This window comes from Manis pentadactyla, chromosome X, assembly GCF_030020395.1.
Source record: "Manis pentadactyla isolate mManPen7 chromosome X, mManPen7.hap1, whole genome shotgun sequence".
NCBI lineage: Eukaryota > Metazoa > Chordata > Mammalia > Pholidota > Manidae > Manis > Manis pentadactyla.
The window spans coordinates 145,693,760-145,720,696 of record NC_080038.1 but is presented as its reverse complement, the minus strand read 5'-3'; the positions used below and the strand labels follow the sequence as shown (position 1 = coordinate 145,720,696).

The 26,937-nt window shown below is 58.7% G+C and overlaps 1 protein-coding gene across 5 annotated transcripts; it reads right to left on the bottom strand.

Moving 5' to 3' along the window:
• Positions 1 to 8: 8 nt before the first annotated feature.
• Positions 9 to 9,464, bottom strand: DUSP9 (dual specificity phosphatase 9). 5 transcript variants are annotated; one of them, XM_057495599.1, is made up of 6 exons: positions 6,953 to 7,033; positions 5,712 to 5,825; positions 4,208 to 4,343; positions 3,478 to 3,879; positions 1,758 to 2,207; positions 9 to 1,445 (listed from the first exon to the last, which is right to left on the bottom strand). In XM_057495599.1, the coding sequence occupies exons 4-6, from the start codon at positions 3,842 to 3,844 to the stop codon at positions 1,120 to 1,122; spliced, it is 1,143 nt and encodes a 380-aa protein (XP_057351582.1). In that variant the 5' UTR covers positions 3,845 to 3,879; positions 4,208 to 4,343; positions 5,712 to 5,825; positions 6,953 to 7,033; the 3' UTR covers positions 9 to 1,119. The 5 variants fall into 5 exon arrangements, with proteins under 5 accessions (XP_057351582.1, XP_036743085.2, XP_036743084.2 ...); XM_036887190.2 differs by lacking the exons at positions 5,712 to 5,825; positions 6,953 to 7,033 and adding an exon at positions 9,263 to 9,464; XM_036887189.2 differs by lacking the exons at positions 5,712 to 5,825; positions 6,953 to 7,033 and adding an exon at positions 9,273 to 9,464.
• Positions 9,465 to 26,937: the final 17,473 nt, after the last annotated feature.

Here is a 26,937-nt window from a genome sequence, read left to right as displayed (position 1 = left end):
CTTGGCTCAGTAGCTGACATGAACCATTTATTTAGGAACAATGAAAGAGAGCAACCATGGTGTGGATCCCCAAAGGTGAGAATGGTCCCTACTGTGGTCCTGGGCCAGGTGGGCGAGCAGGCTGTGTGTGTGAGACAGTGCCCCGCCCCCCATGCCTGCTGCCCATGAGAGGTATGTACTATAATGAGTAACCTTGTGGACATGCAGCTTGGCCCCTTCCTTACCCCAGACCAACCGTGGCTATGTGGGACCTATAGCGGCAAAATCCAGGCCTTCCCTCCCTCCTCCACCCCAGCTCTTGCCCTGAGACCCGACCTCTGCAGTCACAAAGAGCCCCAGTGATCCTGTCAAGACACCTGGGAGAAGAGGCGCAAAAGCATCTTTTCAAATGCCCAGTGGATAAATAGGGCGCCAGGTGTCTAGCTGGGAACCCGCCCAGCGGCTCCCAGGCTAGCACCCTCTCTTGTGGTGCTGACCAGAGGGGAGCTGCCCAGAGAGGGGCTGTCCCCACAGATGGTGGGCAGCCGCTGCACCTCTGACCCTGGCCCCAGGAGGCACAGCCCTTCGTGGAGAGGCAGGGAGGTGACTTCACTGGTGGTGGTGGTGGCCACCTCCCCAGAAGCAGCCATTTGGGGATGGTGCTGGGAGCAGGTCCCTGTGGCAAATGAGGTGGCCGGAGCAGGCACACGCCCTTCGTGAAGGCAGAGCCACAGGAAGGCTCCGGGCCCAGCACGGAGGGCCTGGGCCCCAGGAACCGGCAGTCACCTGCACTAGTCCCTTGGAATGGGCAGCCCTCCCTTCAAAAAGGAAAAAGTGAACAGTCGCAGAAGAGGTGGGTTTTGGAGCGTGGCCCTGCCCCAAAGTGGCGCGGGTCAGGCTGGTGGCCCGGCCCAGCCCATAGGCACATTTAATAGGATTCCCGCAGATGTTTCAAGTGGGTACGACAGATCTCTCCCCGCAGCCCCCCTGGAGGGCCTCCCAGCCCCCACCTCTTCCCACAGCCCCTGCATGAGGTAATTACGCTCTCCCCCGTAAGCCCCTGCTCCTGCCTGAGCCCCCTTCCGCCTCCCTGCAGCACATGGATGGTGGGGAGCACGCACTGGGGGACAGGGCAGGACCCTATGTGGGGTCCAGCTCAAAGACCCCATCGCTGGTGGGGGTGGTGAAGAAAGAGGGTGGGTCAGAGGCTTCTGACTCCCGTTCCCCACTGCGGGGCGCCGCGGCCCGCCTGTCTTCCAGCCGCAGGCTGCGCTCGAAGTCCAGCAGCTGCCCCATGAAGTTGAAGTTAGGGGAGATGTTAGACTTCTTGCGCTTGACCAAGTCATAGGCATCGTTGAGCGAGAGGTGGCGCTTCTGCATGAGGTAGGCCACGGTGACAGTGACGGAGCGGCTGACACCCGCCAGGCAGTGAACAAGCACTCCGCAGTTCTGGGACAAGGCCTCGTCTAGGTGGGGGCAGAGCAGGGCCCAGTGTGAGGTGCAGCCCCTGCCCTGCCCTGCCCTGCCCTCCAAGACGGGTGGCCCTGGCCAGGTTTGGCTTGGGAGTCTTGCCCAGCCTGAGGAGTGCTGGGTGTGTCGCTGGTGGCCTCTGGGAGCTGGCCCCAGCAATGCCCAGCCCCAAGTGCCAGCCCGTCCTTTGACTCTGGAGATGGCAGCTAAGCCCAGGAGTAAGCCCATGAGGAAGGGGGAAGAAATGGGAGAGGCCAGGAGCTAAGCCTGGGGAGGGGTCAAGGAAGGGGAGGGCGGGGTGGACTCACCAATGAACGCAATGGCCTCTGGAAAGAACTGGGACAAGTTCTGGCTCCAGTGGTCTGAGATAGGGATCTGCTTGTAGTGAAAGTCGCCATTCTTCTCGAAGAGGTTAGGGAGGTTGGGGGTGACATTGAGGATGTAGCGGATGCCCAGCTTGGCCAAGCTCTCCACATTGGCTGAATCCCGGGCACTGCCCAGGTAGAGGTTGGGCAGGATCTGGACAGGGAAGGATGGTAGCAGACCTGCTGTGGGGGGCGTGGCACCCTCCGAATCCAGGCCACAGCTCATGAAGTCACGGTCGGGCTCGGATTCCACGTCAGAACAGTCAGTGCTGAGGCACAGGCTGCCCAGCCCCACCACCCGGCTGGGCACTGGGGCTGTGCTTGGGCCACCATGGCCGTTGAGGCTGGTCTCACATAGATGAGGGCACTCAGCCTGGAATCTGCTGAAGCCACCTGCGCGGGGGGGAGTGTGTCACTGATCTGACCTCTTGGGCAGCCAAGAGTCTGTGGCTGGGGATAGGGACCCACTCTAGCCGCCCTGGACGCCTGGGGGTCCTGCAGATGTCTCCAGAAGGAGCTGATCTGTACTGCAGTCCCCATATGCTGCGCTCTTATGGGAAGCCCTGCCACCTTTGCTCAGCACCAGCAAGTGCCCACTGCAGCTGCTGGGGGTGCAAGACAGAGGGCCCAGGCCCCCAAACAGGGCCTTAACGTCCTAGAGCTGAGCTGAGGTAGGCCCAAGGGCTTGACAGAATCTGGAGTTCCTGCCAGCTTTAGGGAGGACAGTGGCCATCAGTTAAAGAAGAAGAAAGGTTCAGATGTGAGTTCTCTGCCTGGGTGTCTCCAGATCCACCTAGAGCAGGAGCACCCTGGGGGCAGGCACCAGACACCGCCACGTGTTCAGTGATGAGGTGGGCCTCCAAGCAGCAAGAGCCTGGAAGAGAGTGCAACCTTCCAACTGCATGGTTCCGGAGTCCCAAGAATCAAGCATCTCCTTCATCTACAGGTAACTACTTCCCCAGGCTGAGGATGGGGGCCAGGAAACCCAACACTTTATAGAGTCCTATATTCGTGTGCGTTCAGAATGGAGCAAGGGATGATAGCTCAGTGACCCTCCTTGATGGCGACACGTGGACAGCTAGCTCTGTAAGTTTCTGGGAACCCAGTTCCTACCCTGGTCGTCTGGGGGCGTGCATGTGTGCACATGTGTCATTTGGCCCAACAGAAGCCAACAGGTGTGTATCAGTCTGTCCCTGCCCTGACTATGGGGGTGGGGGCAGGTCTCTGCCCCCTCAGGCCCCCTCCTGCCTTCAGGGCTTCTCTCTCTCTCCCCTTGCCCCACTTCTGGAGCCTCTACAAAGAGGATTTGTCCTCCTGTGGCTCCTGCCTCCTTTGCCTACAGCTGAGCAGCCGGGGAATGGGTGATCCCTCCTGGGGAGGCTGGGGGCCCTCATTTGGCACTCCATTCTTGAGTATCCCTTGGGCCAGATTAGGTCAGCCCGATTCTTCCCATTTTCCAGACCCAGAAACTGGGCCTCCCAAGGGTGAAGTACTTGCCCAAGGTCATGCTCAGGGAAGGGGATCTCACCCCCACTTTGGACAAAATGAGGCAGGGCTTGACCAAGGTCAAACGAACTATGAATTCCCTTCGAAGCTGGGGTCTGCCTCCAGAATCAGGGGCCCTCCCTAGCGTGGGGCCCACCACACCAGCACCCACACCTACCCTGTAGGTAGTAGGCCAGGTAGCCTTCCTCCCGCAGCTTCTGGAGCAGGGTATCCAGCACCGACTCGGCCTCCCACTCCTCGGCGTCGACCTCCCCGCGCCGGGGCCGCCCCCCACCCTGGTCGTACAGGAGCACCGGGGCGGGCGGGGGCGGCTGCAGCGGCGGCCCGGGCAGGAGTGCGCGCACCGACAGGCTCCCCCGCCGCAGGCGGCGCAGCAGCAGCGCGGGCAGGGCCACGCTCAGCGCCCCTCCGATGCGCGCTGACTCGTACAGCTCGCGGCTGCGGCAGTCCAGGAGCAGGAGCCGCGGCCGCGGGGGTGACAGCTCCTGGCGCAGCCACAGGCACGAGCGGCCCAGACCCTCCATGGGCTTGCGTCTCCTGGCACGTCGGGCCGCTGGTGCTGCGGAGAGAGGGAAGGAGCAAGGCGTGAGTCCGGGGGGCACGAGCCCAGGAGCCAAGACGGCAGGCCAACCCCTGCTCTGAAGGCGAGTGCCCAGGGTCCCGCAGGGGCACCCCTGAACCGCCCGGTTCTCTCACGCCCCTCCCCTAGGGAGGACAGACACCCGAGGTAGCCTCTCGGGCTCCCTGCGCTGCTCCTCGGCCCGAGAAGGGAAGTTGTGAGAGGTCCCCCAGAAGAGGAAGAGCACGGCCACCTCCCTTCCCACCCCTTCCCTAAGGCTCTCCCTCGGCCTGCTCACAATCACCCTCCAAGTTCGCGAGCTTCCTACTTGGCGGGTGTGTGCGTGGGAGAGGGGTTAACGGTCGAGATCTGCTTCTCGCCAGGCGAGCCGGGGGAATAGAGGCAGCGCGGAGGTGATGAGCCTCAGCTGGCCCTCTCGTAGACGATCCGGCTCTGGTGTCCTCCTGGGAAGGAGAAAACAGGAGAGAGACCTAGAGCGTGATCCGGCAGGCAGCGGCTGCACGCGGACGTCCTGGCCACGGCCACCATGGGGCGCGGAGCGCTGTTCCTGGGCCGGCCACCGGGAAGAGGGCAGGGCAGCCGGGCAGGCGTGCACGTGAAGGCCGAGCCGCGCGCCTGCCGCTTCCTGGCAGCGGGACCCGGCTTCCACTTTGGAGGCTCTGGGCCTTTGGACGTGGAGTTGCCGTTTGGAGGGGCGGGACGGCGGGGGCGGGCTCAGGGGGCTCTCGAGCCAACCAGCGAGTGCCGGAAAGCGCCGTCGGGTGGGCCCCAACAAGTGGTGCGCTGAGCTTGGGTTTCCACCTGAGCAGGATCTGACGGGGCAGAGGCCAAGGGCGGGTCAGAGGCCCAGCAGGGAACCAGCCAAAGCTCCCCTGGCCTACGCCAGTCTTCCAGGGGGCAGGGCGAGGGGTGGGGACAAAAACCCAGTGACCCTGCCAGGGAGGATGCCTCCAGCCCTACTCATTCCAGATCCTGGGCCATCATGTCCCCTGACTGGACTTCTTCAGTGGCTCCATCCATACAATGGGTTCATCATAGCTACGAGTTTGGGCTAGTGTGGGGGGCTGCTGAAATCATGGAGGGGAGGAAGAAGCAAGATCAGAAACCCACTGCGGCCTTCTGGCCCAGAAAGGTAGCCAAGGCTGGCTGGAGGGCTAGGCAGGCAGAAGGCAGCGTCTGGGCACCCCCAATGGCTTCATTTGCACAAGCCTGGCCAAATGCAGCCTGGAGCTCTGAGCTCCCAGCCGTCCTTAACTGGGACACTCTGCTCTTATCATGTTACTGATCCTAGGAGAAGCCCTGGCTTCTCCCTCTGCCTCCTTCCTAGTCAAGAGCCAAGTAGTTTCTGCTTCAGTATCTCTCCCATCTGTTCTCTCCACTTTGTCCCCTGCACCGTTCAAGGGCTTGCACTGGTAACTCTTGAGCAGGTCGCTGGTACAGCTTCCAAAGCCCTTTCCCTGCCTGCAGGCCTGTTGGCCTCAGCCACCCTCCACCCTGCCCTGCATCAGAACCTGCATCCAGCAGAGGCCAGGGGCCTCCATGCCTTCCACTAACGCAGGATGATGAACACACATGACACACAGGCCCCAGCTTGCATGGCGCTCCCATGCAAGAAGGACAGGTCAGGAATAACCAGGGACATGGGACAAGACAATACCAGGTGTGATAAGTGCTGAGACAATGAATCAAGGTGGGGAAGGTTCCTGAAAGGTCTGGCCCTCTGTCCCTTCTCTGCCTAAAACCCACCTAAAGCAAATAGCAGAGCTAAAGGAAAATGTACAGCAGATAAGATAAAGCTTATACAAACTAACCAAGGGGCTAAGACTCCAGTAGATAGATGAGTGGGCAAGGAACCAGACAAGACTGCATGCTGAAAAGAAACACTATGCCATAGGGTATGAGACATTTGGGGGAAGGTTCAGCTTCTGGTGTGGAAGGAAAGCAAATTGAAAAAACAAGGTAACAACACAAAGCAAGGCAACACTTCCCACCCATTACAGTAGTAAAATGTTTTCAAAATGAGAATGCCCAGTGCTGGCAAGGCTGCTGTGAAAGTGGCCTGCTGCTCTGTGGCTGGTTGCTGGAGGGTTCTTTCTCTGAATGGCCCTTTTGGAAATTGGTAATATGCATCCAGAGTTAGGAGGAAATCCACACCCTCTGGCCACTTCTGGGAATCTACCTTAAAGAAGGCAGAGCTCTGCCTACAGGATGGGCACCACAAGATGTTTATCTAAGGAGTGAAGGGCACAAAGTCACTGGAAAGTGGTGGTAGGGTACTTAAATCCAGTGCCACTCATGGACTTCTTTCAAGAACCATAGAATAAGATGAGAAGCCTTGGGAGGTAACACTGGGAGTGGGCAGGTTACAAAGAGCCAGGCCATCTGTAAGTGGCCAACCAGTAGCCCCCACTCCTCCCTCCCTTGCCTGGGATTCATCTATGACCACAGCCCACACTGTCCTGGCCTCTGATGAATCCCTCCACCTGCATCCAGGGGTCCCAGGCATCTGGGCTGTGGGCCCTTTTCCCCCTGCCCAGACTTCCCTCTTTGGTAGCCTGTCCAGATTCGGCTCCTTCTTCAACCCTGGCCCCCTGCCCCCACCCCCTGCAAGGTGTCCTCCACAGGACAGCTTTCCATCTCCTGGGCCAGCCTATAGTCTGCCTCTTCTGCGCTGCAGACCTCTGTTCTCTGAGGCTGCAGCGCTCAAAAGCTGCAGACTGCAGGGCTGCAGCCAGAGTGGACCCACGTCCCCATGTTCTGGCCTCATCTTTTCCTCACATCCTAGGTCCCAGAGGTGGAGGTGGGCTGCCACCTGGCCATGGGCCCCAAGCCTGGGGACTCCCTCCAGGCCCACTTGAGCTGTGGGCAAGACCCTGGGATGGGCAGGGGGTGAAGGCACCGGGGAGGTCTGCAGTGTGCCAGCTTGGGGGACCTGGTCTGGATGTGTGGTAGGCAATGGGAATGGCACTGCCTGACAGGGAGGTGGAGAGACACATGTCCCCAGCCTCCCTGTCATGGGGGCTCAGTGTGCTCGGAGAGAGAGTTGCCAAACCTGCAGGAAGTAGGAGTCCTGAGGTGCCCAGGTGTGCTTTCTGGAGAGGGCTCCCTGGAGGAGGTGACCCAGCCGGCTGGGAAGATTAGATTGGTGAAGGAGGCAACTTCCCTAATGGTGAAGGGGGAGAAAGCTAGGCTCCAAGAAACTCCCCGGGGTGGAGTTGTGCAGGGACCCAGGTCTCTGACGCCTGGAGCGGCTCCCCTACACCTTGCTCCAGACCTCTGCCAGTAAGCCCTCGAATCAGGAGAAAGGTTGCGGTGGGGGGCGGCATTCAATTGAGAAGGTGAGTGCTTAGTGCCCGGCGCCAGCAGCGCCCGCTGCGCCAGCAGCAGGAACACTGGGACCTGTTGCCACCTCCGCACTGCAGGCCTGAGCACAGCCAAGCCCTCCTCCCCCGACCCTCACCGGGCCGCCTGCGCTCGGGCCCCCTGGAGTGCCTGCTCCCGGCGCCCGCCCCGCCCCGCTCCCTCTCCCGCTCCCAGGGCCGACTGAGCGGGGGAGGCTGCGCGGGGCGCCCGGGCCTCACCAGGCCCTCTCTGGCAGGCGGAGCCAGGCCGCGCGCTCGCCGCAGGGTGGGCGCTGCGCCCGCCGCCCCAGCCCCCGCCAGGCGGCCCGGGTCTCCTCCCGGCCCGGCTAGTGCCCCCTCGGAGGCCTTGGGGACGCTGCGGCCCCGTAGGCCCCGTGCGCGCCGTGTGCCCCCTGTCTCTGGTCCCCGGAGCCTCCGGAGAGCGGTGCTCCGCCTCCCCCTCTATCCCCTCCACCCCGAAATGCACGGGTCCCGCCGGGCCAAGTGGCAGGAATTCGGCTGTCGCGGCCCGGTCACATGGTAAGGAGCACAACTCCCAGCGACAGCATTCCTGCCAAATCCAGTGTCTTTTCCACCAAATCCACTTTCCGCTGGGGATGGCTTTCTGCTTTTCCCGGTCGGTCTGCTCGCGGGACTGGGAGTTCCTCCCAGGCAGGAGCAGGCGTGCGCCAGGGCCCCAAGCTGGCCCCAGCCCCCGGGGCAGGGCCTGGCACGCGCCCGGCGCTCACGGAAGAAATGTTCGGTAACAAAGAAGGCATGAATGAATGAAACCAATTGTTGCATGAGGGAGCCCAGGCGGGTGCTGCTGCTGCTGTTTCTCTCAGCGGGTCCCACACGGTCCCCTCCCCCTCCCCCCGACTCGCACAAGCGCACGTGCACACACAGCGCTCCCCCCACCGCACATGCAGACACACACACTCCACAGGGACTTCTGTCTTCCTGGAACCGACCTACTACGTGCCAGCTGGGCATTTGGCGCCCAGCTGGGCCGCCTCCATTTCAGTGCCTGCCTCTTCCTTCTTCCTACCCGCCCCTCCCCGCACCCTGACATCTAAGTACGGTACCTTGCTCCCCAAGTGCCTTCTTTATCTCTTAGGGAAGAGGCCAAGCCAGTCGATGAGGAGACTTAAGGTCTGTTTAGGGAGGCACCTAAGGGGCTTCAGGATGGCCCGCCGCTGCCTAAAGCGAGCCAGAGGCGCCTGGCAGGGATGTCACCAAATGCTGCAGCCTCTAGAGCCCGCCTGCCAGGTGTTGGGGGTGGTGGTGGGAGGGACTCAGGGATGTGCTGGGGGCTGCTGAGGGCTATTTGCGATGGGGGCGGGGCAGGGTCCTGGAGAGCCTGAATCCAGCAGGTGTGCATACATGGGGTGTATGATAGCGGGTTTGCCGACGCTAGAGGTGTGTGCCTGGGGAGTGGGCCTGGCTGCCAGGAGTGGGGAGTGTCCGACGCTGGGGTATGGGTTAGCACTGGGGCTCCGCTCTGAGGGTGGGTGGATTGCAGTGCCTCTGGGCTGAAGGCGTGGGTGGGGTGTCTCTAACGAGCATATGGGGAGTTGGAGATGGTGGGGGCACGGTGAGGGGAGCTATGTTAGTGCAGATATTGCAGATACGTGTTGGGAGCGTGTGTGTGCCTGGGTGTGTCCTGAGGCATGGCAGGGTCTGGGATGGCTGCTGGCCTGAGTTTGGGGACAGTGGTGGGTTAGGGGCTGCCTCTGTGTGCACTGCAGGGACCCGGGTCCGCGAGGCGTGGTTTGTGCTTTAGCGTGTAACTGGCAGAGGGTGTGAGTGTCGGAGGACACGGGAGGTGCACGGGCGGGATGAGGAGGGTGTGCGGTGGCAGGACCGAGTGGGTTTCCCGGAGGCGCGTGCGTTGGCCCCGTGGGGTGCGCGTTGGCAAGACTTTGAGGGTGCAGGCTGGAGAAGCTCACATCGCAGGGGGGCGGCCAGGCTGGGTGGGGGTGGGGTGGGGTGGGTGCTCGGGCGCCGCGTGCTCCGCTCACCTCCACTCACCTCCGTTTGCCTCCCTTCTGTTCGGCTTTATGCGCTGGCTCCGCGCGTCGCGGCCAGGAAGTTTCCGAAGCCCGGGCGGCGGGAAGCGCAACCGCCGCTGCCACGGAGCACCACCGGGGCCTCGGGCGGCGGCTTCGCCTGAAGCCGAGGGGCCGCCGCCGCCGCCGCCGCCACCGCCGCCGCCGCCACCGCTGCGGAGGGAAACTCCAAATTCCGCCTCCACCGCCGCCTCCTCCCCTCCCGTCGCCGTCTTCTCCGCCCCCTGCCCAGGGAGGGGCAATGTCGCCGGCGGCGCGGAGGGAGGGCGGGAGAAGGGAGGGGCCGAGGCCTGCCTGGCATCTCCCTCCACCAACCCCGCCCCCAATGCCTTCCTCCCACCTGCAAACCTCTGCCTGCTCTGCCTGCTGCGGCCCCTCTCTGGGATGCCCCCTGCAGCGTGGACGCTCCCGAACTTGGGGAGCAGGAGTGGGGTTGGGGGACCTTGATCTAGTCTGGGCTTGTGATGGGGGAGGGTTGCTCCCAAGAGTCTATGGTCACATGCTGCCACAGGGCATAAGGTCCAGCTGGCAGCACTGCAAGTGCCCCCAAGGCCCCAGGCCCCTGTGCACTGTTTTCTCCCATTGTTATGTTTCAGATTCTGGCTAGTAGTAAGAGCAAGGGGTGGAGCCAGGACGTTGGGGGAGGGCCTTGGAGGGGGGGGGTTGTCACCTGGCCCAGTTGGCTTTCCTCTGTGCCAAATGCCACCAGCATCCCCATCAGGGACTTCATTTAGTCCTCACACCAATCTGGGAGTCCGAGGAGACTGTTCCCATGCGATAGCTACGGAAAGTGAGGCAGTCGTTTCCTGGTGGTCACACTATAATATAATGGCAGAGCCCAGCTGGGTCAGACCTGCCGAGTTCACAAGCCTCAGCTGAGGGTGAGCAAGAAGGCTCACTGGGTCCCTGGCATCACTCACTGCTGTGGGGAGGAGAGGCAGGGAGGACACTCAGGGGCCTCCCAGGCCAGTAGTGGGTAAGTGTGGGCACAAGGGATGCTGAGAGCCAGTAGGAGGCTGTGGGCCGTCAAGGGCTGGCTTCAGGCCCCCTGTGGGCTACCCTGTCTTGGCTGGGGAAGATCAGAAGGAGATGAGGCCAGGCTGGGGCGACACTGCAAAGGAGATGGGTACACCTGGGGTGCCGGCTGCTCCATGGATGACGGGCAGCCAAGGGAGGCCTGGCCATGTCTGCAGCAGCTTCGAGTTCCCCTGAGTCATTTTCCCCAGAAAAGATGGGACAGCTTTGTCTCTGGAGCCTCAGTTTCCTTGTCTGCACATCTGGGGAGAGAGGATTGCCAAGGGTCCTCCTAGCTCTGACGCAGTTCCAGTCCATGGTGTGTGAGCCAGGGCAGGGCCCTGCCGCCACAGCCCGGCATGCCCACCCTGCCCTTTGACCCCTTCTGGCCCTCTCCCTGCTCAGCCCCTGGGCCTTTCTGGGTTGTACTCACTGGCAGGGGCGCCTTCTAGGCAGGCCTGGGGTGGCCTGGGTGGGGAGCTGAACTGCCAAACGACACCACATGGACGAGCAAATAAAACTGTTTGCAGGCCATGCTGCTTGACTGGGTGCTTCTCTGCTGGTACTGCTGATGGGCCTGCAGTTGGGGGCCCTTTGCTAAGAAATCGCCATATGGTGAAAGCTGTGCTGTAGGGTGTGCAAATAGTACTGTTCCATCAGTCAGAACGCGAAAATACACAGAGACCAAGAAAGATGGAGCTGGCTTTCACCCTACAGTGGTCCTCCCATTTTGGGGACATATGGCAGGCCTACCCATGGCCTGGGCACTCAGTAGGCCCCAGCAAAGTCTTATTGAGCTGACTCATAGAGGAGCTTCTGCAAAGGTTGGATAACCAATCCCCACCCCCAACTCCCCATCATCCTGCGCTTTAGTGACTCAGGCTCAAAGGCTGGAGGAGGAACATTTGGATTGGATGATGCTGCCCCCCACCCCTGCAAAGCTCCCACCCAGCCCTCCCACAGCGCCTCTGCTCTCCAGGCAACAGAACCCACCCAGTGCCAGAAGGAAAGAAAGCTAACACAAATGGCTAGGCCAGTCTGAGTTGCTCTAAAGGCACAGGCCTGCTCCACCTCAGGAAATGGGGCCACTCTCCTTGTCCCCAGGGGCTTGTCTTGGCTAGCAAGGCCTGGCCTGTGCTCTGTTGAGGAATAAAATGGAGAACCTTCTTGAAGAGGACTTGAGCGTGAGGCCAACCATGTTGGAGCCGAGGTTGTTCTGAAGGCACAGCCGGGCCTCAGTCCCCAAAGCAGCCAAGCTCATGTGCTCAGGTCCTGTCTGCTCCTGACGAAACACTCCCAGCTGAGCCATGGGGCAGCTCCAGGACTTGCCTTTCCTCAGTGGCCCTGTCCCCTTTCCCGCGAGAACCTTAAGGCACCCAGCAGGACACCCAAGGAAATCCCAGCCCTGTGCAAGTTCTAGGAGGCAGCAGGCAGAAGGCTGGGCCTTGCTTGGGACGGAGAGGCCTTCAGCCTGGCGGTGCCACCGGCCACTGGCCCAGCTCTCATACTCTGTGCCATGCTGGGCCTTGGGCTGAAGGCATCGCACCTGGTAAGGTGCACGTCTTTCAGGTCCTGATTCTGGGCCCCCTCCTAGGTGAGTGAAGCTTTGAGGAGAGGCCCATCCCATCTGGCCCCTGCATGGAGACCCTATTCCCATCTGGGAGGCCCTGGCACCTGGGTACACACACACCTAAGGCTTTATTTCTTGGCAACCATTGGATCCTATGGAGCGCAGTACCCACAGCTATAGCCATTTGCTCACATGACAAGAGCCCCAGCCTCCATCACTCACCACTGGGGAACAGGCTTCACTCTGCCCCGCCCCCATCCAAGGCACTTTAGCCAGCAGTTTGCTACCAGTTGCCATGCCTTCAGGAACACATTTAGGAGCATTCCACCTGCCTGCGGCAGCTCCCAACAAGACCACACTTGGACATTTTAAACCCAATGGCCCATGGCAGCTCCCAGATATGCACTTGTAGCTGGGAAAGAGTGAGAACCAGTTCGGGGCAGCGGGGGAGGAGGGGACGATAGCAGGGAGTGAGAGGGCAGGAGGAGGGGCGGAGGGGGGCAGAGATTGGTTTTTGAGGGGCCGGGGCCTCCAGACCCATTAACAACCCCCATTCCCAGAGGGCTCAGGTTCAGGTTCAATAACCTGGTTATTAAGCCCTTCCAGCCCATTGGCTGCACAGGCGAGGGGAGGCTGGAGGGAAGAGGGGGGAGAGGAGGGCACCCTCCAGCTCCCACGGGCTCCCACGGGGTGGAAGGGGAGGAGAGAAGGAAGCAGATGACTTCCCAGCTTGTCCGAGGGAGGACTTTGTGCTGAATGGAGCTGAGAGACAGGAGACCCACCAAGGCTGGGAGGGTGGGCTAAGGACTTTGGGGTGTGGAGGGCCTGAAGGGTGTCATTCCCCTGCTGTGAACCCCACATCCCCTACAATTGTTCTGAGGACAGCCTCTGTGAGTGGCCTACCTGCTTTTCTGGCCACATCTCTCCAGCCCCCTTGCCAGGAACATGCTTATCAGCAAGAGGAGAAGGTAATACAGAAAACAGGTGGCCAGGCCAGGCCCCGGTGGGGGCTCATTCTGACCCCTTGCCCTTGCTCAGATGTCTGTGGGGCGTGAGCAGGGTCTCCTGAGGGGCGCTGTGGGTTTTTCTCACCTTGCTCCTCAGGGGTCTGCCCCTCGATCACTGTTCTGTGCACCCCATCTGGCTTCCTCCTCCTCCCCAAACTGCAAGGCCCAGCCGGAGTGCCATTGGTCCCTGCACCCAGACCAAGGCCTGATGCCAGGCTACCTGGGTCGCCCGCTGCAGGTGTCAGAGAGTGGCAGAGCAGGTGCTGGGCATGGCCCCTCAGGGCCCAGGCCTCAGCCCCTAGAGCCGCTTGGCCACTGAGGGGGAGGCTCAGCAGCACCACTCACCACCCTCTGAGGCGCTACTGCCTCTGAACTTTCCAGCTTGCAGATCACGATCTAAGCGAGCCCACACGCCAGGCAAAGCATGGACGGAGGCAGCTCCTGGTTGCAGAGGAGCTCTGGAGAGCTGTCCACGTGGTCTGAATCAGCAAAGAACTGGCTTCAGAGAGGGCCTGCTCTGCCTTTGTCTGAGTTGAGGCCCACTGGCCAGGGTGGACCCCTAGGCTGTGGCAACAGGGTGACAGAAATTGACCCCTAGAGCAGGTGTCCCCAGCCCACATGAAGGCCTTCTTCTATGTCACCCTCTCTTGGCCCCACTCCTGTCCTCCACACAGCCCCCAGGGCTCTTGCTGCCCCCTCCCCTCTTTCCTGCATGAGAGGCTTGCCCCAAGGAAGGCTCAGGATATTTCTACCGACCCTACGGGGATTTTTCCCACCCAAATTTAGAGAGTTAGCTGTTGCCCCCACAGTACCTGCTTCCCACGCTGGTGACTGGTTTGCCTCCTGAGAGCACCCAGTGCAAAGGAAAGCACTCCGCTAGAGTGCATGGGACCACCGCCCCTGGGTGGGGAGAGGGGGAGAGCAGGAGATGAGGGACGGGAAGGCCAGGACCCGGAGGCAGGCAAGCCAGAGGGATCAACGGCATCCACATGGAGGGGAGGGCCAGCGAGCCCCTGCCTCAGCAGGAAGGGGGCAGCCCAGGCCCCTCACTAGGGCTCAGGCCCTCAGCCCAGCCTCACTGCTGGCCCTGCCAGTGAGGGACTGTGATGAGTCACTGAACCCCTGACAGGGGTACTCTCTGTCCTGCTTGCAGATGGCAAGGTAACGGTCCTCAGAGCTGTTGTCTCTCTGTCACTGTGTGCCTGGGCAGGTGGCGAGTCAGCTCCTGGTGCTCCCCGTTCCCTATGGGGAAGCACAGAAGGGCCTTGGCTGACACCCAGCATAGGCAGTGAGCGCTTAGTGCCTGCAAGCTGGGTCCTCATCCCCATCCCCGTGCTGTGGCCGGCACTATTTTATTATCAGAGAGAGAAAATGCAGGGCCTGTGGGGCCTCCTAGTCAGGGCTCAGCCTGGGCCACTCTGGAGTTCCATCTGCCTCGGCTGTCACCTGCCTGGAGCACTGGCCTCTCGTCGGTGCACCGCAACGGTGGGGGATGCTGTGATCATGAGGGTGACACAGACCCAATTTATCAACTGAGGCTTGGCTCTTAGATCAGCCATTAAGGAGCTGGCCAGGGTCACAGGGACTGTGACCGTGCCCTCAGGCTCCCTGTGGCACCCCTGGTCTGCGCTGCCTGTTCTCTGCAGCCCCAGATGGGAAAGGGGGGGTCAAGTTTGGGGTCCCCAAGGCTATAAGCTTAGGAGGACTACTCAATCATCAGAGCAAGAGTGCAGCGGCTTTCAGTGGTGGCCCCACCTGCACAGCCAGCCTGGGCAGGCTCTGCAGCCTACAGGGCTTGTGGTGCCAGGAACGTGGTATATTTCTAAGCCAAGCCTACCCTTCCCCCCCGGCTTCGCGTACCCTGCCTACCATTGGCCCCTGTCCCCCCAGCACCTGCCTTGCCCTTGACCAAATCCCTAAATGGCTCTCAAAATCCTCCCATGCTACCTCACGCCTTCGGACTGGAGACACCCCGGGGCCCAGCTCTCTCCTGAGCTCTGGTCTGCAGGTACTGTGCACTGGCCCGCACCACTTCCTGGAGCCCAAGGCTGCTTGACGTCATTTGGCTTTCCAAAGCAGAGGTTTCCGGATGTGACTCGTCCACCCTCCTATTGAACTCCAGGGCCTTCGAGGCTTTTCCTTCAAGCCATCCCATCCCACTGGTTGCGGGCCCACTACTGGGGGCCTTGGCTCTGGGATCACAGCCTCCCTCCCACCATGCCAGCCCTCCTCCTCTTGCTGGCCCGCCGGAGATCCTGTTTCTCAGTGTCTCTCTGGTGACCCTGACCCCATGTCCACTTGGAACCCTACTCGTTGCCTGTCGAGTCCCTTACTTGTTCCTGGCTACCTTCGTTTCCACCATCCTCGGAGATCGCTCCCAACCTCCACCAGTCTCATCAAGCACATTTGAGGTGAGAGCTCCCTGGACTTCCTGCCCTTCCCCAGTCAAAGCTCCAGGGAGCTGTGGTCCTGGTCACCTGGTGTCCAGGCTCAGAAGACGAGGGATTGTCTTCCTCTCCTGAGGTAGCCTCTCCACCTCTGCTCCCCAAGGCCTGGCCTCCCACGCCCAGATGCTGCCTGCTGAGGCGCCCACCTAGGTCTTGCCCCTGCTCAGACACTCCTGCTGAAATATGCCTCCTCTGCCCTCCACAAAGTCCCACACCCCTGTCTCCTCACTGCCCTTTGAGGCCATTTGTCCGTCTCAGGCTCTGGAGTCCTAGCTCCCTCCACATGTGCCCACTGGATGACCTCAGCTCCTCCCCTGGGTGATGACTGTGACTTCAGTGTCTCCCGGGGCCACGCCCCCAGCTCCAACACTCAGCTGGCCATTGCCACCTGGATGCCCCATGGCCCTTCAGATGCACTGCGTCCCACAGGGACCTCACAGTCTCCCCTCCAGTCACCCAATTCCCAGCCTCAGGATCGCCCTCAGTTCCCCTCCCTCGCCGCCACCGCTCGTGTTGAGGCTATCTGGGAGGTTTACCACCTGAAGAGCTTGCAGGAGCTTCCACTACCTCCTGTCCCTGGCCAGGCGCTGCCCCCTCACCGTGCACAACGTCCAGCCTCAGCCCTCCCACCCATCCCCCACATGGTGGGCTCACTGACTGTCAGGCATTCCTCCCCCAACACCCTTCAGTGGCCCTGAGTGGCCTTGAGGACAAAGTCCAAGCCCTGCAGCCTGTTCTCATTCCCAGGGGTTGCTAGAATATACCAGGTTGTTTCGTGTCCCTCTGCCTTATTCTAAATAAGCTCACATTCTGAGAGTCCAGGTGGACATGTCTCAGCCCACCTTCTGCCCCCAGTTGGTATCCTGCCCATGTGCAAAATACATTCCCTCCCTCCAAGCCCCACAGTCTTTGCCTGCCATGTCTCTGCCTCTCATCACCATAGCCCCCATCTGCCTGGCAAGGGCACATTCACTTTCTTCCCTTCTCTGGGGCCACTGGGCACAGGCTGGCTCTGCTTCCTCAGACCCAGACCGCCATGGCCCTGTGCTAGGCAGCCTCCTGTTTGAGTTGACAGAATGTTTAGAGGAGAGGGGACATGTCATGTTGGTGTCTGTTTCCTGCACTTGGCGCACAGCTTGGCCCTGGGATGGCGCTCAAGCATGTATGTAGACCCCAGCAGCCAATGAATCCAAGAGCTTGGTTCGAATCATTAGCTGGCTTCAACAGGGTCACCAGGCCTCCTGGCTAAGAAACAGGACAACAAAGCTGGCAACGGAGGAAAGGACGCAGAGCCACAGGAGTCGCTGCTGGCCGTCCCCATGCCCGCTGCAGGGGACCCGGATGGCAGGGCTCCCATCTTTGTGCTTGTCACTGGGACTCACGCCCCTGGCTTGCCCCGAGTGGAGGCGTATTCAGAAGAGCCAGCACGGCTACTTTCCCCCGACTGGCCTGGGAACAACGTCTGTCCCTGGACTGTCCCGACACCGGGCCCCCCGCCCGCCGTTGTGGTGACGCAAGCCCTGAACCGGGCTCGAGGCCTGTGGAGCGGTGGCTCTCTGCCAAAGCACTGTCTGCACGACGGTTGGCGTGGGCTGTGGCAGTGGCACGGGGCATGAGCACTCGGGGAGGGCCCTCCACAGTGGACGGCCCAGCCGGAAGCGCTCGGTGCCCTCAGAGCCGAGGATGAGGGGCGGCCGTGCAGCTGCTTCCCGGGCTGCATTCAGGCCTCCACCTGCCATGCCAGGCCCGGGACCCTCCCTGACGACCCACTCTCGGTCCTCAGCCCCATTCCTCCTGGGAGAATTTGGTGGGGGGTGCTGTGATCATGAGGGTGACGCAGACCCTATTTATCAACTGAGGCTTGGCTCTTAGATCAGCCATTAAGGAGCTGGCCGGGGTCACAGGGACTGTGACCGTGCCCTCAGGCTCCCTGTGGCACCCCTGGTCTGGGCTGCCTGTTCTCTGCAGCCCCAGAGGGGAAAGGGGGGGTCAAGTTTGGGGTCCCCAAGGCTGTAAGCTTAGGAGGACTACTCAGTCATCAGAGCAAGTGTGCAGCGGCTTTCAGTGGTGGCCCCACCCACACAGAATGTTGTTGTTTTGGAGCCGCGGGCCTGGGAGGGATGCATGTGGTCTGGGCCCCTCGGGCAGCTGGGGTCCTTGAGTGGTGCCCTGTGAGTGGGGCGGCCCCTGTGGTCAGAAGGAGGCTCCCGCCTGACGTGGCCCAGCACCTGCAGTAGGACAGGAGGGAGGGGTGCGGGCGCAGGCACAGGCCCGGCCTGGACCCTCCTCACCACGTCTGCTCCCCCTCTGGTGGCCCCTGGCTTGACGCCAAGGCTAGTGGCCTTTTCTCTTGGTCACCTCTGTAGGGGGGAACAGATAAGAGTGAGAGTGCCATGGGCCAGAGGGCAAGGAGGCTGGCCTGGGGGTGCTGCCTGGGACCCCTGCTCTGGTGTCCCTCATGGTAGGTGACACCTGGACCCCAGCCCAGGCCAGTCCCACTTCTCCCCGTCTTCTCCTCCGCTATCTGCCACTCCCTCCACAGGCATCTGGTCACCAGCAGGCTGGGGTCTCCACTGGGAGAAGGTGTGCTGCCGGGGGAGACTCAGACCCCACGCCGTTGTCACCAAAGCATTCTGACATGAGGGGACCTCCTTCCTCTCAGCTGCCCCACACTCCCTCTCGGCGCCTCCTGGGTCTACCCCAGGCCTAGGCCTTACCTCACCAGCTGCTTCTTGGCTCGGTGCCCTGGCACACAGGGTGTCCCCAACTGCAGAGCCCTCCCCTTCTCCTCCTTGGCATGTCCCTCAGGTGTCATAGGGCCTTCCTGTCTGTCTCCTTCTGTGCCTGGCTGGCTGGCTAGCCCAGGGATGCTGGCATCACGCTTGAAAACTGCAGGCCCTCCACAAACATCTCCTGAATGAATGAGGTGGTGTTGGGGTGACTGTATAACCCCACATATACCTTCACAGCACCCCACTCTGAGCTTGGGGTACAGAGACAATAGAAAAGTGAGAGACCCCACCCACATGTGGGACTCATGGCACCCATCCCGGTGCTGGTCCCCAGCTGTCTGGCCACCTGGGTGGCTCCAGGGGCCGCTCCCCTGCCTGGGGGCTGCCCTCCTCCTCCTCCTCCATTCCTGGCACGCCTCCTGCCACCTGCCGCCAGGCGAGAACTCTGAATTCCTGCGGTGGTGCCCAGACAGCTTCCTCCGCATACTTTCTTTGCTCTCTGGTGTATCCCACCACCTGTAGGCACTATTGGATGCCCCGCTGGCCTCCGGTGCCCCCTCTAGCCTTCTCTCCCACTGCCCCTTACCTGTCCCCACATCCTGTTTCTGCTCCAGGCAGCTGCCCGAGGCCCTGTGGCTACTCTTATCCTCATCTTTGTTTCTGCTCAGAGGGCTGAGCGGGTGCTTTCCAAGGATGGGGCTGGCCACCCTACCCCTCTCCTGCCTCGAGGTGCTTGCTGGGCACTAGCTGAGTAGGAAAGACGGGCAGGGGTGGAGGAGAACGAGCTGCCGTGTCATTCCACTGGGGGTCCCCAGGCCACCTCTGCCCCGGATTCTGTGACCAGGGTGCTGTAGGGCTTGGCTACTGAGGAAACCAAAACCTTGCGTGAGTTCTTGTCACCTGGGAGGGATGAGGGACAGGGTTTCCAGCCACCTGTGCAAAATCCCACCGGTGGGGTCCAAAGCTGCATGCTGAGAACCTGGCTGACTCCCAGGGCTGCAGGGGCCCTGGGGTGGGTGGGGCTGTGCATGCTCCCAGGTCGTGCTGTGGGTGGTGCACCTGCTGGTTCCCTGTGGCAGTGCTACAGCTTGTGTTACTGCCAATGCTGCAGCAGCACAGACCTGGGACCAGAGCAATCACCCTGTGTCCACACGGGTGTGCACGGACCTTCACAGGGCATAAGTTCACCTCCCAAACCATCCAGGCTGGCTGGGGAGCCTGCCAAGTTTGAGACATACACACATGAACATATGCACACACACATGGATATATTTATATATATAAACTTCTTAAGATTTCATAAGCCAAGAAAAGGGATGATAATAAAAAAGACTAAAACGTTCTAATATAACATTAGTATGGAGCTTGTTATGGGCTGAATTGTGTTTCCCTGACCCCATTTCCGAAGTTGAAACCCTAACCTCCCGTACCTGTGAATGTGACCTTATTGGGAAATAGGGTTGTTGCAGATATAGTTAAGATGAGGTCATACTGGAGTGGGTGGGCTTCTAATCCAACATGACTGGTGTCCTTATAAAAAAGGGACATTGGGCACAGACGCACACAGACAGAACACCATGTGAAGATGGAGGCAGAGCTGTACAAACCAAGGAACACCAAAGATTGCCAGAAGCTCGCACCTGGAGCAGATCCCTCCTTAGAGCCTTCAGAAGGAGCACGACCCTATGGATACCTTGATCCCAGGCTTCTCATTTCCAGAGCTGCGAGATAAAACATATCTTGTTCTAAGCTACCCACCCAGTTTGGGGTCCTTTATTATGGCAGTGCTAACAAACTAACACAGAGCTTTACTATTTTCAAAATGCTCTCACCTGTTGTATCATTTAATGCTAAAATATCCCTATGAGGTAGATGGTCTTAGCAATTCACAGATGAGAAAACTAAGATTCAGAACATTCAGATTTGAAAGGCTTGCTCAGAGTACTTAAGTCAGTTTGTGCAGGGTTCAGTGCGACTCTTCTGTTTTGAAATCTGTATCCAGTGAAACGTAAGAGCTCTAAAGTCTCCCAGGAATAGTCAGGTTTTAATTTTATTTTAAAGTGTATGTCTCTGAAGCTTTGGGGCTGGCAGATATTGTTGACTGAGTGAGTCAAGGCAAATGGCCCACATTTACTCTATGTACTGTCCTTCCTCTGATAAACTGAACTCAATTTCTCTTTTTTTGCTATAAATATCCCTCTTCAGCACTGCTTTAGCTGCATCTCACAAATTTTGCTGTTTTATTTTTATTTTTTTTCATTTAATTAAAATTCTTTTCTTCAGACTTCTTTTGTTTAATTTCCTAGTGTCTTGTAATTTGTCTGTTATCTTTCTGCTATTAATTTCTAGTTTGATTCTATTGTTATAGGAGAATACAGTCTGTATGATTCCAGTTATTTTCAATTTGTTGAGTTTGTTATATGCATGGCTGAGGATTTGGTCTACATTGGTATGTGTTCCATGGGTGCTGAAAGAATGGGTACCTACAGTTGTTGGTAGAGTGCTCTATAAATGTCAATTAGACCCTGTCTGTTGATGGTGTTGTTGAGTTTTGTCAACTAGGAGAGAGAAGAGTGTTGCAGTCTCCAAATACAATTGTGGATTTGTCCCTTTCTCCTTTCAATTCTACCAGTTTTTGCTTCGCATATTTTGTAGCTCTGTGGTTTGGTGCATGCACATTTAGGAATGCTATATCTTCTTGGTGGAATGATCCTTTCTCACGATAAATTTTTGTTGTTGAAATGAATTTTTCAATTTGTATGCAGATGAATTTCTTTCTTTCTCTCTTTCTTTCTTTCTTTCTTTTTCTTTCTCTCTTTCTTTTTCTTTCTCTCTTTCTTTCTCTTTCTTTCTTTTTCTTTCTCTCTTTCTTTCTTTCTTTCTTTCTTTCTTTCTTTCTCTCTCTCTCTCTCTCTCTCTCTCTCTTTCTTTCTTTCTTTCTTTCTTTCTTTCTCTCTCTCTCTCTCTCTCTCTCTCTCTCTCTCTTTCTTTCTTTCTCTCTTTCTTTCTCTCTTTCTTTCTTTCTTCTTTCTTTTCTTTCTTTCTTTCTTTCTTTCTTCTTTCTTTCTTTCTTTCTTTCTTTCTTTCTTTCTTTCTTTCTTTCTTCTTTCTTTCTTTCTTTCTTTCTTTTTCTTTCTTTCTTTCTTTCTTTCTCTTTCTTCTTTCTTTCTTTCTTTCTTTCTTCTTTCTTTTCTTTCTTTCTTTCTTTCTTTCTTTCTTTCTTTCTTTCTTTCTTTCTTTCTTTCTTTCTTTCTTTCTTTCTTTCTTTCTTTCTTTCTTTCTTTCTTTCTTCTTTCTTCTTTCTTTTCCCTCCCTCCCTTCCTTCCTTCCTTCCTTTTTTTCTTTTTACTAGTTGTTTCAGTTTTCATGATGCATGGGGCCCAGCAGGAGAAGGGGGTCTAAGAGGTAGAGAAACTCTACTCACAGGGGGTAGTTTTGTCTTCTTTGGCTATTCTAGATGCAGATTAAGGTAAAGGAATTGCAGCCTGCAGTTCCCTCTGCCCTTCACCATGGAAAAGGGAGGAAGCCACCAGTGAACATTCCTACCTGCTTGGAGCTGCAACATAACAGAGGCATGAATGCTGCTGGGGATTTTGATAAGGAACTTGGAGTTCCACGAAGAGGTATTTGCTTTTTCCACCTTATTCTATACAGATCCAGATTTAACAAGAAATGGCAGTTCATAGTTGACATCAAAACAAGGTCCTTAGTTGATTCTTAATGAATGGCATTTCTTTAAACTGTGCTTCAATTTATAGTTTTTCCTAAATATGCATCCTAACATAGTAATTGATAGTTATGTTAACTAAGAGCTTATCTCTAGGGATGAAGTATAATATAGTTGGCATCCAACACATGTCTATGGGATGAATGAATGAACTGAGTCAATTGGATTCCAGGGATAATCTAGATCTGGGGATAGTTACTAAGATGGTAGCTGAGCACCCAGGAGGAAGCAGGCTGCCTTCATCCAGTGACCCACAAAATCCACAGATAGGGCAGGACCAGGGAAAGCTCTGCAGAGAGCAGAGCCCCAGTACTGAGTCTTGAAGTAGGAGTTGGCCAGGTGGAGCAGGGAGGAAAGTCATAGCAGTCGGGGAACAGCATGCACAAGGGCATGGAGGAATGATGTTTAACTTGTTCAGGGGCCTGAAATGGCTTTCCCTGTGACACGTATGCATGTGTGTGTATTTGGGGTAAAAATGAGGCTGGAGGTGGAGAAGAGCTGGATATGCACAGCCACATGCTCCAGCAGACGCTTCCCCTTTAGTTTAAAAGCTTGGAGGTACCTCCCTAATGCCAGTCATCTCCCTGGGACACACATACACACACACTGGCCTTGTCCACCCCCACACCCCCCTGCTTGCAGTCACCCACATGCTCCCACGTGCTCATGCTGTGCACTCAGGCACACTGCCTCACCTGCCCTCTGAAGCTGCCCCCACACACGTGCACAGCTCTTTGCCCTGGTGGAAAGCAGACGTTTGTCCTTGCAGGTGCCCTTCAGCACTGCCTCTCATGCCTGACATGGACCCTTTCAGCTGGCTGCCTCAGGCTGACCCCTTCCCTTGTCCCTTCTTATGCTGGCTCCTGCCTGTCTGTACCCTCCAAGGGGGTGGCTGAGGGGAGCCTGGGCAAGGGAGGGCAGGGCCCAGCAGGCCTGGTCCTGATGTGGTGGAGTAGGCTCTCTGGGGGAGGGAGGCTTCCACTAAGCCATAGTTGGCCCCTAAGTGTCGTGTGGCTGCTGCTGGCCCTGCCAGTTCAGTCCTCACCCGGGAAGCTCACCTTCCTGGGCCAACAGGAGGGTAACCTGTTGACAGACCCCTTGAGGAGCCCTCCTCTTCCAAGATCTGGTTCTGCGGGGCTACAGGACCCAGCTTCCTTGCCTGCCTGCCATAGGGATTGAACGATTTTCACTCATATGTGCAAGGCACAGGCAGGTGTGTGTCCCGACCTTTGCTCGGTCCCTCAGGGGACTGCTGGAGGGGAAACGGCCAGAAACCCCAAGGAGCCTGCATTTGCACTAAAGGGAGCAGGGCTTTGGAAGGGCCATAGCCATCTCCTGGCCTCCAGAGAGCAGAGTGGCCAAGCCAGAGAATATCTGGGAGGAAGAACTGTTTTCACCTGGAGCCACAGGAGACATGAGGCGGCCAGAAGGGGGCCAGCATCACACAATGGCTTAGATGCTGGGCTAGAGCCCTTGGGCGGTGGAGGTGTGTGAGGGGTCCCTGCAGGGGAACCAAGGGTACGCTGGAGGATGGCAGGCCCTTGTGCAGCATCCCTGTGGGATGGCAGGTGGGCATTTGGGCCCATAGATCTGGGGCATGGCTGCAAGCCTGGGTTAGGCACAGGGAATTGCAGGCAGTGGGGGTGAGCACCCCAGCTGGCTCAGTGCCCAGCCTCCTTCCTTTCTGCCCCTCTTTGCTCCAGGCCCAGTCACACCTGACCTTTGCTCTGAATTGACGCACATTCTCTCTTCTGGTTATAGCCTTACTTCCCCTTGACCCTGCCTCCCTGTGTGGGCCAATGCCCGGGGCAATTGCTGTCTGGACCCACCTCAACCCCAGGACCCTTCTTCCGGCGTGCAGACACTTCCCACACTGGCTTTCACCTAGTCACCCTGGGGACCAGGGGCTGATCTGTGAACTCAGAGCTAGAGCTCCTGGGCAACCCCCCCACAGTAGCCTGAGCCATGATTGGGGTGCCCCTGCAGGCCCCCTGGCTGAGTGGGCCAGCTGCTTGCCCCGATTGTTGCAGACATGGGATGAGGCTCCAAAAGGGGCTTACTGCCCCCAGGGGGCCATCCATGCCTGCAGTGAGTAAGGCCATGTTTCTCAGAGGCCAGGTCTCCTGGCCCCAATGAGGGGAGGCAGCCTCAGGAGAGCTGGAACAAGATGGCTGTCTGCGGATGGCTGTGAGAGCTGACTGTGCATCCATGACCTTTCAGGAGAACACCCACTCTCCTTCTCCCCTCTAAGCACATATGGCACCCACAGTGGCCCTGGGGCAGGCCTCCTTAGACCTGGCCTCACCCATCACTGGCTCAGATCGCTGCCTCCTGAGAGGCTCACTCACTTCCCGCTGATAGTTTGGCTTCACCCTGGACCCCTTCTCTGGATCCCTCTGGGGTCCCAGCTCCTTGCTGTAAGGCAGGTGCTTTGATGCTGTCCTGCCTCCAGGAGGAAGCTGCCTCTGGCCTGGCCAGTGCCTCCAGGGCAGTGGGCAGTGCTTGGCCCTGGGACAGTGTCCGATGCCTCTGTGCGTCAGTGACCTCACCTAGCTGTCCTAGGTCAGCCAGGAGTGTGCAGGCCTGGGAAGGAGAGAGAACCCTCACCCCTCCCAGCCCCCCAGTCTCCCTGGCCTGCTCCCCAGCAGCCTAGGTCTTCTCCTGCCTCAGGGGAAGACCTCTGCCAGGGCCTGCGTCACCCCCTGGACTGCTGCGTGTTGGGCCATGGCCCCTGTGCACGTGGCCTCCATGCCTGGTGAATGTTAGCTCAGAGACCAGGACCCGGCAGGTGGCCCAAGAGACCTGACCACGGGGAAGAGGCTTGGACCCAAGGGCAGTGAGGGGCTGGAGTAGGACTTTGGTGACATTTCCCCAGGGCCCCAGTGCTCCAGGATGTGTGGCTTTGAGCAGGAGGCCCCTTACCCTTGGGGCTCTGTCAGCCATGCCCCATAACCCCGGGGAGAGGGCACCGCAGCCTGGATGACAGTGGCTATTGCAGGGGCTGCCCAGACCACCTTCTGCTCCCCATGCCTTCGTGTACCTCGGGCTGAACGAATGTCCTTTCTCCTGCCCGCAGTGCCATCGCCCCAGTGCTGACATGCACGCAGAGAATGGCCCTGTTGGGCTGTCCTGGATTTCTCCTACTCCTCCCCCCTCCAGTTAAGGCCGGAGACCCTCATGGAGCTAGAGCTGCAGATGAGTGGGTACTCGTGCTGCCAAGCCCACAGGGAGGAGAGGCAGGGCAGGGAGCAAGGAAAGGGCCCGAGGCAAAGGCTGGAGAAGGGCTCCTGAGCTGCTGACCTTAGCCAGAGCTGTGTCAGGGGAGGTTGGCTGCAGCTCGAATGCGCGGAGAAGCCTGTGTGTGAGAGGGCGCCCCATGGCCCTGCCCGCCTTTCCTGTGGTGCCCTCACAGTCAGTGAGAGTGCCCACAGCCCGAGCCTGTGCATGCAGGGGTGTGCCGGGCTTGCCCTGACAGGCTGCCGTGACAGCAGGGGTGGGGTGGGGTGAGGGTTAGAACACCAGACCCATCTTCTGTCCCAGCTCTGGAGGCCAGAAGCCTGAAGCCAAGGTATTGGAGAGCCTCCAGGGGAGGGTCCTTCCTGCCTCTTCCAGCTTCTGGGGCCTCCAAGTGTCCCTAGGCTTGTAGACAACACTCCAATCTCTGCCTCTGTCTCCACAGGACCTTTTTTCTGTTCCTCTTCTGTCGCTTATAAAGCCATTTGTCATTGGATTTGGGACTGTCCTGGTAAGCCAGGAGGGTACCCTTTCCAGGTCCTTCACCTCATTACATCAGCAAAGGCCTTTTGTCCTAGTAGGTCACATCCACAGGGTCCAGGCTGTGGACATATCTTTTTGGGGGCTACCATTCATCCCACTGAAAGGGTATCTCGCCGCGACCCTCCTTACCCAAAATGACTCAGGAGACACAGGCCCACACAAGAGATTTTATTATCTGAAAGAGAGAGTGGCTGCCCCCAGAGGGGGGAGCAGCAGCTCGTGGGTGAGGAAGCGCATTTTTAAGGAGTAGGGGTAGGGTGTGTTCTGCGTTGGTGATGGATCTTAAGGGGTGGGCGACCTTCTGGTCGGTGGTGGTTGGATCTTAAGGGGTGGGGTTCTTAGCGCGCCAGAATTTGCCTTCACCCACCACACCCGCTGTGTGTCAATTCCTCAGGCACTCTGCTTCTGGGGACAGGGGCACACGAGGGGATGGGGCCTACTGCGTGGCTGTGCTCCGCCCCCTCTGCTGAAGGTGGGAAAGGGCTGATCTCCAGGGACACTGGCTCTGTAGCCTCTCCTGCTCTGGCTGCCACCCAGCCATTGCCCAGCATGCAGCTGGACAGGAGTTCCCTCCTCGGAGAGGCCTGGGTGTGTCTGTGGCTGGCCGTGGGCACGGGCTGGCACCTGAGGAGGCCTGTGTGTGGCTGAAAAAGGGTGGGCATGCGAGGCCCAAAGCCTCGACGGGAGGGGCCCCCGTGAGGGGACAGGCCATGGGGAAGCACAGGAGGAAGAGAGGACTGTTTCAGCCAGGCCACCGGGCTCTGTTGTCTCCAGAAAATAGGGGGCACAGGGAGCAGCGGGGGTTGGGGAGGAGCTTGCAGAGCGGACGGATGGTCCTCTGAGCCCTTGAGCATTTTGGAAGGGGAAGGACCTTCCGGTGGGCTTCCCTCCACCCTGCCCACAAGCCTTTGCTCAGTAGGTCACCCCAGCCGGGGGGTGGGAGCCCAGGCGCCCTGTAGCACCCGCCTGCCAGCCTGCTTCTTTTGGTTGGCAACAGGACGCTTCTGTTCTCCCTGCCCCCTCTGCTCTTCAATCCTTGAAAATTACGCATCCACAGAAATGCCATTCACAGTTAAGCCATGGTTACTTTTCTTCACACGGCACTGTGTTTTTGCAGGAGTTAATAATTGTCCTTTGGCTTGCTGTTTGCTTAGCTTCCCATTCACTTATCACTAATTCAGCCCTAGACTCGTCCTGGTGTGTAAATGTTCTCTCAAGACATTCAGACACACCAAGCATTCCAGTGACCTCATCTTACAGAAAATCTCCCGCGACAGAGCCCTCTGACCAACCCCTCGGCACAGTTGGCTTTCTGGGTGTCCCTTTGCCATCTCAGGGGGAAGACCCCCTCCC

Excerpts from the sequence above, each read along its gene's own strand:
- DUSP9 (XM_036887190.2), bottom strand. The coding sequence starts at position 3,844 with ATGGAGGGTCTGGGCCGCTCGTGCCTGTGGCTGCGCCAGGAGCTGTCA. Across the intron at positions 2,208-3,477 it reads CCTGGCCTACTACCTACAGG|GTGGCTTCAGCAGATTCCAG; the intron begins GTAGGTGTGGGT and ends CCCCCCGCGCAG. Across the intron at positions 1,446-1,757 it reads AGAGGCCATTGCGTTCATTG|ACGAGGCCTTGTCCCAGAAC; the intron begins GTGAGTCCACCC and ends GCCCCCACCTAG.